Raw genomic sequence first — 17,248 nt, forward strand, 5'->3', positions numbered from 1 at the left:
GGGATTCCATCCTAAACTGTGCCAGACTGGGCTACCTGGGGAAGAGTGCTTGTGATTTTCTCCAAATAGAATTCAGGGATCAGAGGGTGGCCAATGGCACCCTGGGCAACAGCTGTCAAACACCCAATAGTACGATCGTAAGTAGTCCCTACACCCATTACAACACAGTTTACCCCTTTAAATCCAGATCTCAGCATTATCTGTTATCCCGGGCTAATGCAACACCACCTGGGAAAAGGACCCTGGACATTTCCAATTGGCCAGTGGTAAGTGGAACTTTAATCGGTCTCTAAATGAGCAATGGGCCTGAAGGCAAGCTGAGGGACCCTGGGACTATTCAAACGCCACATTATATTATGGAAGGATGCCTATTATTGTAATTCTGTTGCAAATTGTATCTGTTAGTATGCACTTTTATGGCCGAAATAAAGTTAATGACAGATTATGGGACTTTCATGGGTAGAGCTGCCTCAGATGTGGATTTTGTGAAATACTCTATGCAGTATTTCACATGATGTGCATGTTATATTTTTGTCTTTAAAAAAATGAAATGGAAGAAGAATAGTAATGAAACCTTTCCTTACCCAGAATAGAAATAAAAAATGAACTGTATGGACCACTGTGAAATAATACAAAATAAGATAGATCATTCACTACAAAAACATACGGTGGAGACATATCAACAATACTTATACCACAAAGTCCAAACTTAATTGTCCATTATTCTGTTTATCCAGCCAGCAACTATGTAGGCAGTCACTAACATGATCTATTACCCTCTGAATTGAGTGGCACTGAGACGTCACCACTGTTATCAGAGACTTACTGTGGTGTAGTGTCCGTGCATGGGCCAAATCACAAAGACCACAGTACCCGGATGAGCACCTATATCATCAGTGCTTCACAAATGTTGCACTGAACTCTGCATCAAATATACCCATCTAAAAACAAAAAATACAAATCCAGCACAGAATGCGGCGTGCGGATGAATTAGATGATTAATCTTCTAGAAGAGTGCAAGTAGTTATTGAAACATGCATTCTATCCTTCCCAATCACCTAACAGAGCCTTGCTTTCTTCCACTCTATTTCATTCATTCATTTGTGTTCTTTTTATAGCGCCTTTCACCATAATCATTGTCCGAGGGTGCTGTTTGTTTGAACGCCTTCTTAAGGACCGGCGTCCAATTTCGGAGAGAATTGGGAGGTGCTTTTATGCATGTGTGCATTTCGGCCATTACAGTTATGTGAGCAAGACCCTTCTAGTCACCCATGTCTGAATGGCGTGTGGATGGGTGCAGCGGAGCTGCACTATGAACTAAAACGAGTGGGTTGTCTTTAAAGCGATAGAGAATTATGTGGGAAACTACAATTCGAATTGTGTGTAATTAAAGGTAGTTTAATTCTTATGGCACAGGTGTTGTGCAACAGTGTTTGTGTTATATGTGAGTGCAGGGTGTGTGAAATGAGCCTGTGCCTTCCGCTACAGTTCTATTTGGTGAAAAGAAGTTGCTTATGTGATATTCGTTTAGTGTATCTGGGCGTTGGGTTGTCAGTCTAACGCTTAGCTTTCTTTTTAGCTGGAATCCAAGGCCAACAGGACATGCTCTGACAAGAGAACCCCCAACCACCAGGAAGCACTCAAGACCGAAAGAGAGGATCAGAAGCGGCTAGTAGCAGACACCCACTCTGCAGCCATGGACCTGCGCAAGCAATTGGAGAGCACTGAGAGGGACTGGAAGATGGAAAAGATGCAGCTGCTAGAGCGATTTGACAGTGAGCGGAAGGAATGGGAATGTCAGTGGAAGGTCATGCAGAAGAAGATAGAAGAGGTATATGGTTTTTGGAATTGTAACATTTGGGCAAGGCTCAAAGTTTGGTTAAAGTGATCGGCAATGTAACTACCCATTATGCTCAAGGTATCATCAGTGCCTTCTTAGCATTGTGTCTTTGATCGACAAGCTTTGGTGGACTGAGCTCAACTGTTAACTGACAGTCAGTAATAGCTGATATTCTCTGTGATGAATGCTGGGTGTCCACTGATAAAGTCGCCTGAGAAATGGCTGCCAGGGGGCGGCATTTTGCAAAAAATATACACCCTCATTAAAATCAAAACTTTCCCCAAATACGATGGGAGTTTATAATATAAAACTATACCCCATCTAGAATATTTGGTGGAAGTATTTTAGGGGTCAGGAAAAAAAAGTTGCCTACCTGGCGACTTTTTCCAGGTGACATTATCACATGGAACCCAATCATGATGAAGGTATTTAAATTGATTCAAAGAGTTTAGTGTTTGCCAAAAATACAAAGCCATATTAGAAAGAAATTCATATGGAACAACTAAATAATCCAAACTTGGGCTGAGATAGATTGTATATTGAAAATTAGTACCTGGCGAGAGACAGTCAGATTGCTAGTCGCAATCTGATTGGCCCTTGCCCGGTCCATACCTCACGCAGAATCCCTCGAATCTTCATCCCTGGCAGGGGGGTGTTGCAGCCTCTGAACTAATGAGGAGGCTCGAAACGGGTCAATCCCCGCTCCGAGCCTCCACACGGCTGGAGGCTGCCATCCTCCCCCTCAAGGAATCAGGTAAGTTTTGTCTTTCTTCCTCCCCTGCAAACAATCCCTTCCCTCCCAAACCACTTACCTTCTTTTTTCTCCTTTTTTGGAAGGGAACGTGCTGGGAACACTTCTGTCCCCGGCGCGTCGGCTCCCAATGGCTGCAATGGAAAGGGAAAACTGACTCCGTTTTCCCTTTGCCGGCGGCCATTTTATTTGACTTTTTTTTCTGTTCTGAAAAACATAGCAGCATTTCGGAACAGAAAAAGAGTGCTAGTAGTACCCCATCTTGCGGGCTGGGATATTAATAGCAATAAGCCCTTCGCCACAGGGCTATTACCGAGTCAGGTAATGCCCTGAGGCTTTCGTTAAGGATGGGCTTTGGGGCATTACCTGACTCGGTAATGCCCCTGCTGCTTGGGGCTTATTGCTTAAGTAAAACATGCGGCCAGAAAGCACAACATGGCATGCAACTGGCAACCAGCAGAGTCATAAATCAACAGCACATGCACTCAATCCAAACATGCACCAGTTCACATGCACTCCATTACAAACAAATCAAAACCTCACACAGAAAATATCTTGCAACGAAGCGTGCACTGCCAGTTCAACAATCTGCTTTATTTTATAACTAATGTTTTCAAAGAAACCGCTTCAAAAACCTCAAAAAGTCCTATTCCCGCAGGCAGATGTTAAAAGGAGCCATATGGAGTTTTACGAAAGAGAGTCATCAAAGTAACCCTCATCAAGAATATTGTCACAGAACCTAGGGTAACAGATTTAAGACACAGCTATGCATGCTCTAAACAGTCTGCAAATACACACAAAGACATGCATCACCCAGCACTGTGCAAATGGTAGATCTCTTGTGGCTAACAACTGCCGGTCCCTTGAATAGCCAATGAGCTCTACAAGTTGAAAAGTCATCCGTGCATCTGCCTAAACATATGCACTTGGGACAAACAACAATTTGTTAAACAATCAACTACCCCTCAATGCATGCAATAGTACTCTCCTTGAGTTCCCCTCGCAGTGGTGGCATACTCATTGCTTCACAGCATTGTGGGCTACATACAGCATTACAGCTGTCTTAACCCCTCCTTGCCTCCTCATGTTATGTTATATTATATGGCATTTGTATAGTGCAACTACTATTGGTATGGCCTCGAAGCGCTTTGGGATAAATGCCCTTCGGAAGACCGTAGTCAGAGATGTGACATGTGAAGGAAGTCCATAGATGTCAGATGAGAAGGTAGGTGCTGTTACACATTCTCAGGGGAGTAGGAGAGTCAAGGAGACAGATTATGTGAGCAGCTGGACCGATTTATTTTCGGGACTCAGCTGCATTCTATTGGAGATCATGATGCGTGTTTGCGTGGGTGAAGTTGAGGAGTGTTTATTGCAGATGTAAGGAGGTGGGTGGCCGTGCCCCCGGGTGAGAGACAGCTATGTTTCGTTGGAATGGAGTGGAAGTTCCAGCAAAGAAAGGCTGACACCTAGTTAGATGTGGCCTTGCGGAGCCTATCATAAGGCACAAATGAGATGCATTTCGTTGGGGGGCTTTGTCCCACCTTGTTGACTCCTCAGTTGCCCATACATACCTGTCAAGGGTGGATAGTAGCTCATCCAAGAGATGGAATAAGTCTATGAGGAGGCTGTAGAGAAGAACCAAGTTTTGAGAGCCTTCCTGACGGCAAGGTGATCTTCTATGTGGCACATGGTACATGAGATCGAGTTCCAGATGGTGGGTGCTTGGTTCGAAAAAGAGGATCCCCTATTCTGGTTGATTTTGCCACTGAAATGATGAAAAGTGCTGCACCTGATCTGAGGTTTCTGATATGCCTGTAGCCTGTAAGGTTATGCTACAGATATTCTGGTCCTGTGTTCTGTAGAACTCGGTGGGTGATGCACATTGCCTTGAAGGTGGATCGGCGTCCAATCGGAAGCCAGTGAAGACACAGGGCGGATGTTGTGTGTTCTCTAGGACCTAGGGATAGGAGGAGGCTCACATCAGTGTTTTGTACCCATTGACGTTTTTTGGCGGGGGCCCCCAAGTATAGGGCGTTAGCATAGCCTAAGCATGAAAGGATGATAGCAACTATTGCAGAGACTCTGTGTGGGTAGGCCAGGCAGGGAAAGATGTGGCGGAGAACACGCAAGTGTACGTAGCAACTTTTTGTCAAAGAGTTGATGTGGTAGGGTCAAGTCTGCGTCCATAACGCATCCAACGTTTTTTACAGTGTTGGAGGTGGTGGGGATGGACCTCGAGAGAGCAGCCACGGAATAGGTTATGAGTAAGAGGGTGGTCTTCCTGCAGAGCATGATGTTGTTTTTTCTGGGTTGAGTAGGAGGTGGTTGGAAGTCATCCATGTAAATGTAGTAATGCAGATTTTACAACACCCTTGGTAGCCTTGACAAAAGCATGCAATCCTCCCACCTGTGAAGGTCAGTTCCCCCCAAATACCCAACGCTCTTTTTCTTCTATCTGGTTCAACTGTGACAATTTGTTTAAAAAGACTATTGCACATCTCAACTAAATAGGATATTCGTATAGAAAATCATTTGGCTACAGTTTAGCCATTTTTCTTGTAGAATCCTGTCCATGTTGCGAAAAAGTCTTTTCTACTCTAGTGTTGTAAGCAACTTATTTTAACAGTACTCATCGCACACGCTTTGCCTATTGCATTCCTCAACAGCCTACAAAGCTGCCTTGTGCAGTGGCTTAAGTGTGGATACCCGCTGCTCAGCTATCCCGTCCCCTTTACTGTGAACAATATTAAAGTTCAATGAGAACTTGAAAAATCACGACTAAGTGTCCCAGTCGTGGACTTTTAATTCTCAATCATTTGCATCTTGGGGTTCACTTCAAGTGAATACATCGGACTAAAGTAAATGCAAAGCCCATAGTTCAACAAGGGGCCATGAATTGCACCAAAAGGGGTCTCTTCAGTAATGTTATCCTCTTGCTCACCTCATTTTGTGAATAAATTACCTAAGTTATGGTAGATATTTAAAAGTTGAGGGGACGATTCACCCATAATCTTGGAGGCGTAATGGAATTGTCATTGGTTATTGCATGTAGTCCTGCCACATGTCCAGCGCCGCCCCCGCCAAAAAAACTCCACTGCTTTTTCTTTTTATTTTGTGCAAAAGACTAGTCCTCATAGCAAAAAAGGTGACAGCTTTGCAGAATTGAAGCCTTTTGGCAGTTGATGTCTACCTTGGTCCAGGTGCATTTCCATTTCAAGTGGGGGCGGCAGGAGCAGCAAACAACCGCATTGTGGTAGACAGCAATTTCGACTGATAGGCAATGAAGGCCCTGTTGCATTTATGTTTGTCAGTGTACAGTATTTGGAAATGACTCCTCTGGAAAGTATGGACATCCTAATGAAATAATGTATATGAGCCCTTTTGTAGTGCACTCCATACACAGCTGTTATTTAGAAATTTGAATATTTAATTGATTGATCTTTTTCCCCTGGCACCATCACAATGTGTCATATTAATATGGTCACTTAGATCCACTAGGGAGTGGTGGGGTAATATGCATCCCTCTGTGGATGTTGAAAATAAATATGATGCAGTTGCAGGTTTTGAAATTGATTGAGTGTCCTTATAGTTGTTGAATTTATTCCAATCTTTAGCATATGGATAGCCCTACATCATGTCTACCTTCCCCAATACCATAGCAGTTTCTGTTTGTGAGAACAGGGACAAAGCCATTTTTCAGAAGAAAAAGAATCCCTCTGTTTGATTGGTTCACGGTCTCGTGTGCACAAGTACATGTGTCCAGATGCCCCCGGGCCTCGCCCGGCTAGCCCTTTTCTCTGCGTCAGACGGATTAGAGCCTTTAGCACCGCGCTCCTCATGTAGTTCCCTAATTCTTTCCTTCTTTTTGAATGTTGTGATTTTCCCCATCTGTCTGTGCTGGGCAAAACCTTTTCTGTTGCACACGCTCCGATCACCATGTGCCGGCATCAGACCCGCACTCCCTGCGCCTCTATTGATTGTTTATTTATCATGTGCTTATACACAATTGTTTCAAAGCGCAAAGTGTCTGGTGCCGGAGCACTGGTGGGACATCTTCTTGTGCTGTGATTCTCTTTCAGTTTGTGAGCTCTGCGGAAGCCTCTGGAGCTGGGAAATATTCTCACGGCCACCTCCTGGACACAGTTCCTGCAGCTCCATAAGAAATTGCGAGTGAATGATCTTCCTCCTTTCAAGGAAACCTGGCCTGGGGACTCCTTTCTGGGACTTTCTCACTTGGGGAAGGGATTCTTTGGGCTTTTCTTCTACCAGCCATGCGCTGAGGTACCCTTGGCAGGGGACAAGACCCAGGCAGGAGCAGTAGGTTCCCAAGAAAGGGGCTAAATCAGGGGCTAAGGCATCTGTCTCATCCAAAGGGTTAGACCGCAGTTACTTACTGCTGTACACGCCGAGGTTCCCGGATTGCCTTCTGAGGTAACTTGTTCTTATTTGGTATTGTGCAGGCCATGTGCTTCAGACCACTTGAGGGTCATTCGCAAAATGGCTGACAGCCAGACAAAATAGTCGCAAGGTCTTTCAGTCTAAGTCTACTGACCTTGGACCTCTTGGGGCCATTTGGAATGTCACTGATGAGGGGGAGGCATGTACCGTCTACTATAGAGAACCCTTTTACACCATCAGTACAATGGTCAGCACGTACTAGAATGTCAATACTGTTCACATTAGACTTCCCTTGCCTGCCTTCATGCCTACGTGCAGGAGAAAATCTTTGATTAGCAATTCATGTTTCTGGACATGCGGGCTGTTGAGGAGTTTTATCACACCCAGAGGGGTCAGGGCTTTTCTCCAGTCTATTCACAAGGCCCGGGAACAACCAGGTAGGCCACCCACCATTATAGATCTATCATCTTTCAACTTAGAGAAGTTCAAGATGTTCAAGATCTCTTCCCTTAGATGAAGTTCAAGATCTCTTGCCTTAAAGAAGTGCAAAATGATCACGCCATCACAGATGAGACCTGCTCTTTCCATGCAAAATTGGCTTGGCTCAGTGGATCTGAAGGGCACATACTTTCATGTCCCAACCTGGGAACCCCACCACCACTTCCTATGCTTCTCGCTGAGGAATGATCGGGTTGCCATAAACTCAGCCATACGGGTTAGCGAGCCTCATACTATATGATCTGTTGAGCCTTATAAGGTTGTTCATAGAAATAAGGGGTTGCGTAACACCCATCATTCATACCCAAAGTAGTCTCTGATTTCCATAACATCCAGGAAATATACTTGCCCACCTTCTGCCCTCATCCTCAGTCAGATGCTGTAAGAGTTTTACACACTCTTGACATCCATAGTGCCTTGACGTTCTTTCTGCAAAACAAAAGAGGTGATGGCTGGAAGGTTTAGAATGAATCTTAACCTCTGGCATTGCTCTCGGCTACCCTCAAGACCATTGTTATTTACCCTCAAAGGCATTACAAAAGGGGAAAGACCATATGCAAATCAGGCTTGGGCTCACCCCAAAAGGGGCAGTCCAGCATGAGCTGCTTGGTCACATCCCATCCCACTCTAGGTGACTACAGCAAAACAAAAGAGGTGATGGCTGGAAGGTTTAGAATAAATCTTAACCTCTGGCATTGCTCTGGGCGTCCCTCCAGACCATATTTATTTTGCCTACAAAGCCATTTAAAAAGGAGAAAGATCATAGGCGAATCAGGCTTGGTGCCACCCTGAAGGGGCAGTCCAGTCCGAACTGCTTGGTCACATCCCTTCTGCACGAGACCACAAGCATCACCAGACATGTTTCGGCCTCATCATTAAGGAATAGCTTGTGTGTCTATGCCTAGCAGGCACGGGACCCACGTCTGGGCATACCTGAATAGGCAGTCCAGTCCGAACCGCTTGGTCTCATCCCTTCTGCACGAGACCACAAGCATCCCCAGACATGTTTCAGCCTTGTTGGGCCTCATCAGTGAGGAGTAGCTTGGGGCTCTAGGCCTCACAGGCACACGACCCACGTCTGGGCATAGATGTCCCACTCGAGGTGACTACAGCAAAACAAAAGAGGTGATGTTTGGAAGATTTAGAATGATTCTAACCTCTGGCATTGCTCTGGGCAACCCTCAGACCATTGTTCCTTGTCTGCCAAGCCATTACAAAAGGAGAAAGACCAAATACAAATGAGGCTTGCTTCCACCCCAAAAGGGGCAGTCCAGCTAGAACTGCTTGGTCACATCCCTTCTGCACGAGACCACAAGCATCCTTAGACATGTTTCGGTCTTGTTGGACCTCATCAGAGAGGAGTAGCTGGGTCTCTAGGCCAATCAGGCATGGGACCCACATCTGGGCATACCCCTCCCACTCGGGGTGACTACAGCAAAACAAAAGAGGTGATGGCTGGAAGGTTTAGGATTAATTTTAACCTCTGGCATTGCTCTGGGCAACTCTCCAGACCATTACAAAAGGAGAAAGACCGTAGGCAAATCAGGCTTGGCCCCACCCCAAAAGGGGCAGTCCAGCCCAAACTGCTTGGTCACATCTCTTCTGGATAGGACAAGTCAGTTGTACTCCTCAGACACACTTTCTGTCCTTTATGGCAGTTTTTCTAAGTGAAAGCTGGCTTTCAAGACCACTATAGCCAGGTGGGTTGCTTCCTGCGTTTGAAAGAGTTATCAGTGTCAGAATGGCATAAGGACAGAGGTAGCCTCTCTGGAGTTTCATCACCATGTGCCATGGGAGGTCATCGACAAGGCCACCACTAAGGGGTAGCCATTTGCTTTCTGTAGGGATTACTGCCTGGGTGCCAAATCTGAGGCAAATACTTGGTTTAGGCAGGCGATATGCAAAATGTATTTGGCTTTACCAGTCAGGGTCCAGTCTTCTGACCTTACTTGCTTTTGAGTATCTCATTAGTAGAGTAAAAATGGGGCAGAACATAAGAGTATGTAAAAGTTAGCCACCGTAGTGGCTACTGTACTCCTAGTCCAATTCTTCCATAAAACCACCTACGTCCCTGTTAAAAAAAGTCACGAGTTAGTCAAAAGGACAGGTGGGCAAATCCCTTGGTAGCACCTGAATGGGCGTGTCCTGCAGCAAAAACCAATCAAATAGAGGGAATTTTTGTATCCCAAAAAATTGCTCTGTTCCAATATCCGTAAGCGGGAACTTCCATGAGTATGGTGGAAGTGGGACTATGGACTATGCGTACAGTTGTCACTACGTTGAATAACCTTTACTATTTGCACGTTGCAACCCACCACGGAGAGAGTTGTGCTATGCAGTTAATATTGCTTTAGTCTTATTGATGGTAGGCAAAAGATAACAAACACATAGTACATTGCTTGCCAAGATGAGGGATATAGTATTCTGGCAGGTGGTCCAACGTGTGTCGATGAGATTGCAAATGTCCATTTACAAGAACTGTGTAAACGTCATTATGTGTTAGTGTTTTGAATTGTAAATTTTCCTGTGCAGAGAATGACCCTCATATTTTTGATCAGTATGCATGCCTAACATGATTTCACAGTGTTTGGCCTGGTACCTTTCTGTGCTATTTGGCAAGGCGAAACAGGAGTAAGGTATAGCTGCCAAAAGTGGTCTGAACTGAAGTGTGGATGGATCATCCAATATAGGGTTTGAAATGAATATTCGATGAGCAGGAGCTAAATCCATCTCGTCAGTGTCAGGCATCACCTCGTAGGTAGGAGCTATCGCTAGAGAACGAGCGGTGAGTACACAGCACTCTGCACATCTAACTTCCACATGAGATGCACACTGTAACCTTTTGCCCATTATATATGATCCAATATGCTTAAATGTGTAGTAGATGTGTCCTAATTCTTCTTTCGTTGACACTCGCAAAAACACAAAAAGTTAATGTCCCATATGCATATTTGTAAGGCATCATTTGGCCTGTGGAGCCAAAAGTGCTCCTGGCAGGTGTTTCCTTCAAGGTAGCAAGGGTCTTCCAGGCAAGCAGGAGGAGCTAAATAGCTCACAGCAATTTGGAACCATGCAATACAGAAAAGCCTTTACTCTGTTATCAAAGTGCATTTTCCAACGCTTACCTTTCACAGACAGTTTAAAGTATTTCAATACTGTGGCCAAAAGGAGCGTGGATTCGTGAAACTAAAATGTTTGATGTTTTTACCTAAGCCATCTGAAGATGTCTTGATAAGAGCTATATGCTGTTATGCCACTCTACTTGCCTATGTTGAAAACACAAGTTATCCTAAAGCGCCAGATAATTTAGTTCTAACTCTCCAATACCTAGATCACCCACTCATTTTTGCATGCTAAACACAAGGAGCACACATTGTCCATATCACAACTGCTCAATGCACTACAGAGCTTTGATAATTGCCAAGCAACGCCATTATCCATTCTGCTGTTTTTTCCTTTTCTGGCTATGAAACCTGATCAGATGCTTATGTCTAGCCTAATATTATACTAGTTTCTCCAAGAGTGTTTATCTGGCCCAGCTTGTAGTACCCTCTATAGGCTTCAGCATGCTGACCAATTCAAGGTATGTTTCCTGCTTGGTGAATGCTATCTTATTCATGATAGCTAGTTTGAATTCACGTGATCCGACCGCGGTTGAATTTACCGCGGCCGGAATGTCCGCATGAGAAAGGTGCGGACTACCAAAAGTTTGCATCTTTCTCATGCCAACATACATACATACCCACACCCCCACCCACACCCACAACACACCAATGACACACACCCCACCCACACCCGCCACACACCCCCACCCACACCCCCAACATAAACAAACCCCACTTACCTTCTCTTCACGCTGGGTCCCTACGGCGCCAGTTCCCTTTCACTTACGTGATCGGGAACTGGCGCTGCAGGGTCCTTTTCTTTTTTTTCTTTTACGGGGGGCTACAGGGGTTTCCCCCACATCCCCCGCTCACTATAGTGTTAAGTATAGTGAGCGGGGTGTTGCGGGGGACACCCCCGCAGCTTTTTTTTTTTTTGCTGGGGTGTCCGCCGCAACTCCCTGCTCATTATACCACACGGTATAGTGAGCGGGGTGTTAGGGAGGCACCCCCGCAGCCCCTGTGTTTTTTTTTTTTTTTTTAACTTACCAGCAATGTTAGCACCAAAAGTTCGAACTTTTGGTGTTCAAACTTTTGGTGCTAGCATTTGTAGAACCTTTTGTACATGCAGCCGTTTAGATACAGGCCCTCATTATGAGGCCGACAGTCTTTTTGTACAAACCCGCTAGTTTACCAGGAATAGCCATAAAGTGAAACTCCTCCCTCTCTGTTCTTTACGATAGAAGATGGAGAAAGACTGATGGATAAAAATACTTAAAAACAGACAGGCTAGGTTAGCGAGTGGAAGAATGCCCTGATTTATCCAAACTCCATATGTTCTTTATCACATTATAATATTGTATAACTTCCCGACCTGGCATGATTGTGTTACAAATGGGATATATGTCATACCGTTGGTATAGTCATGTTACTTTTTTAACAGTCAAATGCATTTAGGGAAAATGACAACTGTAGTAGTGCTATTTTCTGTGCATGAATTGTAGGGCAGTCCAAACATGCACACTAAAAATAACAAGTCATGTCATGTTACCAACAGAAGCCAGTTAGTGTTATAATGAAGTCTTATTAGATGGCAGTATTTTATATACTCGTATGTTATCTCTTCTTCCTGAGATTGCAGGATATGTCTCTTCTGTACATCTGCTTGTTTTTGCAGGGACCACTTACACAAGTGACTGTCTTAAAAGAAGGTATTCCATAGTCTCAATTGGCACTGTACATTCCCTTATGGGATGATGCACCAGAGTCCTATGTCTTGCATTATAAGAAGGGAAATGTAACCTTGTGGAAACCAACTATAATATCTTTCCCTAGAAAGCCAGAGTTCTGGCTCAGTATCTGGCAGGTAAACTATCCCTGCCTGGTGTGCCCTGTAAATAAGGCATCCAAATGTACCCCTAATTCTCACTGAGGGTGTCTTCACAAAGACATAAAGAACTTCTGTAGGTAAAGACATCCCTGTCTGAGGTTGTTATTATGAAAACTTTATTGATCTGGTCAATGCACTGCAAAGGAATGTGGGTGTCATTTGTGAAAAATGGGTACACCCCACCAGCCATTGTCTCATATTCTCCCTTAGCAGCATCCGATATAAAAACGGTATCTGTGTGGTCTATGGAAGAACTCATAATGAACAGTTAAAATAGGTGTTGTTCCATCTTTCTGTCGTAAGGCGCTAGGACGTTCAAATCATAACCGAACTCCCCACTGCTATGCACAGCATGAGCGGCATACCAGGGAACTGACCACGAAGCGGGAAGGAGGACAGAGAGCCAGAGGGAGAGACACAGGGAGCAAGAGAAAGGTAGGAGCTTTCTAATGACTTTGTCTCAGACACTGACAAGACCAGATTGTGGGCAACAAGGACAGCTGCAAACTTACTTAGGGATGCATCTTTGACACTGCTAAAGGAGAGTGCTACAGGTCTACTTATCTGCTGTATCTCAGATTCTGTCAGGAGCCAGAGACCAAGAAGGGGAACCAAGATTTTCTATGTTTAGCCTAGGAGAGTGACCTATGGCTGGTCAGTAAGAATATTTGTGTCTGATAATACTCTAATCAAGGGGCCTGAAAGACTGGTATGAGTGTGTCTAATGTATTGCTACAGGCCCAGGAGGATAACTCATTGCTAGAGGGTGCAAATATCTATGCCAAGAGTGTACCCAAAGCGAGGGGGAACAAAATACTTGCTGGTAGGGGTGTGTCTACATTATTGCTAATGACGCAGAGGACACAACCATGGCTGGAGATAGAGAATATCCGCGACAAAGGGGTACCCTAAGGAAAGGGGGGAAATACATGAAGGTAGAAATTTGGTCAGGAAGCGTGCTGGGTGCTATTTATCCAGGATTTGAGAAGACAAGAAGTGTCCTTGGCAATTTGTGCATGAGACAGTGAGTTCTGAGCAAATAAGCATGCTGTGCACTGGATTCCTGAAACTGCTTATCAGCATCGGGAGTCTGGCAAGGTCATATTGCTCTTTACATAATTTTGTCATAACCCATATATCAAGTTAATTGAGCCTAACCGCTTTATTCCAACACATTCAGTGCCTCTATCCCTTTTAAGTTCCAATCCGACATCTAGGCGTGTAGGATTTCATCCCACCAAACCTATTTTTCTGAATAAATGTGTTGAACTTAATTTTTCACTTGTGTGTTCTGTTAATCCTTCGTCACACTGTGTATTAGAACTTCATTATCCACCAGTGCTCTGCTTTATCGCCCCTTCTTTTGACTTCTGCAATACACAACCATGGGCTCTCTTTTTAGATCTCCTTCCTCGACATTCAGTCCTGTGACCTTACATTGTAAATTTTTAAACATCAAACCCGGTGCAGGGTTTGAAATTGCTGGCAGCTATTTGGCTCTTGCTTCTAGCCTAGCAGAACCTGTTTAGCGTCAAACCAGCAACTACAAAGAGCGACCTTTGGTTCCCCACGCTAACTGGTACCTTACAAGATGGCTATGTCATATTAACTTTGTGTATTGGAGATTAAGAATGATGACACATCAAGTACACATTTAAACATAGTGGATCATACCTAATGGGCAAAAGGTTAGTTTGCGTCTCCTATAGAAGTTAGATTTGCAGTGTGCTGTGTACTCAGCTCCTGGTTTCCCGGCAGTAGCTCCTGCCTCCTGGGTGATGCCAGACACCCAGGAGCTAGCTTTAGCTCCTGGTCATCGACTCTTCATTTCAAACCCTACCAGCAATATTACTTTGATTTGCAAAGATTTTAACTGCCCAGCATTGCTTGACAGCACAAAATATGTGATGAAAACAGAGAGCAAAATGGGTGCAAACGTAGGGTGCTACAGTTGTTGCTAATGGGTATATCTACCTGAACTTATTTAATTATAAAGGGCTAAGAATTTTAGGCCCAGGAGAGTGACCTATGGCTGGTCGGTAGGAATATTTCTGTGTTTACCAGTTTGTAAATATGGGGTGACCTGCCTTCACTGGTCATATCAAACATGGGCAAAAACACTCGATTTTCCTACCTACAGTGCAGCCCCACTCGTCTCTGCTGCCAGGCCTCCTCCTCCCCAGCCGCCTCCTCACGGTCTCACTCCTCCCTGCGCTTGACTCATAACAGTTACCTCTCTGAGCCCGCTGCCACGAGCCAAGCATCCACGCGATCAGTTCAGCCTCCACCCCCGTCCGGGTTCCTGGTACCACGGCATCACCTCACACATACTGCTCCCAGCCATCACACACTGTTGCTCAGACATGCACGCACAATCTTATCGATCACTCACCCTCTCAATCGTATTAAATCCATCCCATACACCCTCTGCACGCACTTCACACTCATGCACACAGAACACTACTCTTTCCCTTCACACCCACACATACATGCACTCATGCACACACTCGCACACCACAAATCCAATCCAAGCACACAGCACTCCTCCTTTCCTTGACACACCCACACACACTCTCCCTGTTGCCTGGCACATTCATTTCTAGCCATCCTATCTTTATTCCATAGCTGCCACTGTGGTCATTTCACTGCACACTCAAATCCTCAGCCACCACCACCTTCTCGTATTTTGACATCACACCCACACAAACACCCATGCACACAATCACACACACACACAAATCCAAGCACACAACAGAGTACAGTAACATACAAAATAGAAAACAAAAAAAGATGTGTATATCAGTTATACGTGCATTCTGTGTGACCACGCATTATCAGTATTCACTACAGCATGTTACATAACCATTGACAGATACATTTTATTAGCTTAGGGTTTGTATATCTCTTATACAACGTTTTTTAAAGACATACTCAAGCAAAAAATAAACAATCTGATGAGCGTATCTACTAGATGGAGCATTACAATTAGCACATACACATTATACACAGATTCAATTACTGCTCCGCCCCTGTCAACACCAACATAAAATGTAATGAACAAAGTGCAATAATCTGTGCCATTTACTAAATTACTAAATGGTGGACAATGCTAAGCATGTGTGTCTATAATAGATGCAAGCTTCAAAATACTATTGCACATAAGTAACTTTTCCCATACATTTTATTCAATTTGGAGAAGCCTCTTCACTTTCATTAATAGCTGAAAGGTAGTGAATTAATGCTTTGCTCCTTACAGATTGTGCCAGAGTAGGAAATCCTATAGGAAGATAAAAGAGGTTGGACCCAGTCTCTTTCTGGCTTTGATCGGCTCTCAAGACATGGGTCTCATTAAAAGCTTGATGGTGCAGAGAAAAAACAGGTGGTAATTAATTTTTGCCATTTTTCCTTCATTGCTGAATTATGGATTTGGAGGCACAGTGGAGGGTTTATGTCAAGCAGCAAATGAGGCGTAACTATAAACCCATGGGACCAGGTAGCAGCAATGGTAATCGAGTTTGGTAGTAATTCTGTGATTTATTGGCAAATTACCACCAAACTCATAAGGTGGCCCGTTGACTGGGTGCACACAAAGCACTCAGGTACTGACAAAAGCCAGAAGAATAGGGGAGCGCTGGGGGAGGCCTCCTGGTGTCCAAGCAGAGTCAATGGTATGGTGCAATATGGATCCTGCTGTCCTGGCAGGTTGTGTTCAACACAGGAAAACAGGTCCTGTAGGACCACTCTTCCTTGGATTCTCAGGTGACCCGTTTCTCAAACCATCAAGGCTCCTACGTCAGGCGGATGATCCCACTTTGTAACACTGATTCTGTTGTCTTCTCATAATTCAGATGATTATGGGAGCAGGGCGGTGCCCCCTGGTGTCCAAGAAGTCTCAGTGGCAAAGTATGTTATGGGTATTGGCGTTCCTAGAGGTGGTGTTTCAGGCCTGGACTCAAGTGCTGCAGAGTCTCTCCTTGATTTTGCTGGTCATCCCTGCCTCAAGTCCTCAATGCTCCTGGACATGTAGGTTTCCCCCAGTAACTGTGATTCCATTGTTTCAACAATGTGCTTTACTGTTACAGAATTTCAACAATAATGAAAAACAAGAAGAAATATCATATGCCCGATTACAGCATTGCAGGGAATATAGGAAACCCTGCAATTTACCCAAACAAACATATTTTATTTGCAGAATGATATTCACGTTTCTATTGTGTTTGATATGTTTGTTTTATCTCCCGGCAAGTAGGAACTATCATGTGCTACATAGAGAAAACGTCTTTTGTATTAGCCACAAAATTAAGTGGTCCCTTAGGTCAAGCATGCAGCCCTCCACCATGACAAATCCCAACTTGTTTATAGAATTTCAAGGTGCTTTCTTGTAGGAAAGTAATATTTACTGAAGGATGTGTTCTCCTTTCGTTTACCATTCTCGCTTTGTACCTTTTTCAGCTTTATCAGGAAGTGAAGTTGAGAAGGGAGAGCAATGGAAAGAGTCGGGATGAGGCGATCAAGGATAAAATATATCAGTTTTCTGTACACTCGCCATGTTCAGAATACACCAGGCAGAGTGGCCCTGCAGAAGATGGCAGTCATTTGCCCAACAAAGACATCAACCTTCACCAAAGTGTTTCCAAGCAAAAAATAAATGAGCTCTGTGTGGACTATCTGGTTTGTGACAGCGCTGAAAAGACTGATAGATGCAGCGAATCAAAAATGTCTAAAAAGGAAAACGGCACGCTGAATGAAGTGAGTGGAGTTCTCAA

General features: G+C 44.4%; 1 protein-coding gene across 1 annotated transcript in view; it reads left to right on the top strand.

Moving 5' to 3' along the window:
* Positions 1-17,248, top strand: part of KIAA0408 (KIAA0408 ortholog) — a 118,515-nt gene that overhangs the window by 34,527 nt on the left and 66,740 nt on the right. The window contains exons 4-5 of the mRNA XM_069607498.1: positions 1,580-1,831; positions 16,935-17,231. Coding sequence (XP_069463599.1) covers positions 1,697-1,831; positions 16,935-17,231 — 432 coding nt within the window. The 5' untranslated portion in view covers positions 1,580-1,696. The remainder of the gene's footprint in view (positions 1-1,579; positions 1,832-16,934; positions 17,232-17,248) is intronic.

The sequence above is a fragment of the Ambystoma mexicanum genome, chromosome 4q (assembly GCF_040938575.1).
Source record: "Ambystoma mexicanum isolate Mex_15411 chromosome 4q, UKY_AmexF1_1, whole genome shotgun sequence".
Lineage (NCBI taxonomy): Eukaryota > Metazoa > Chordata > Amphibia > Caudata > Ambystomatidae > Ambystoma > Ambystoma mexicanum.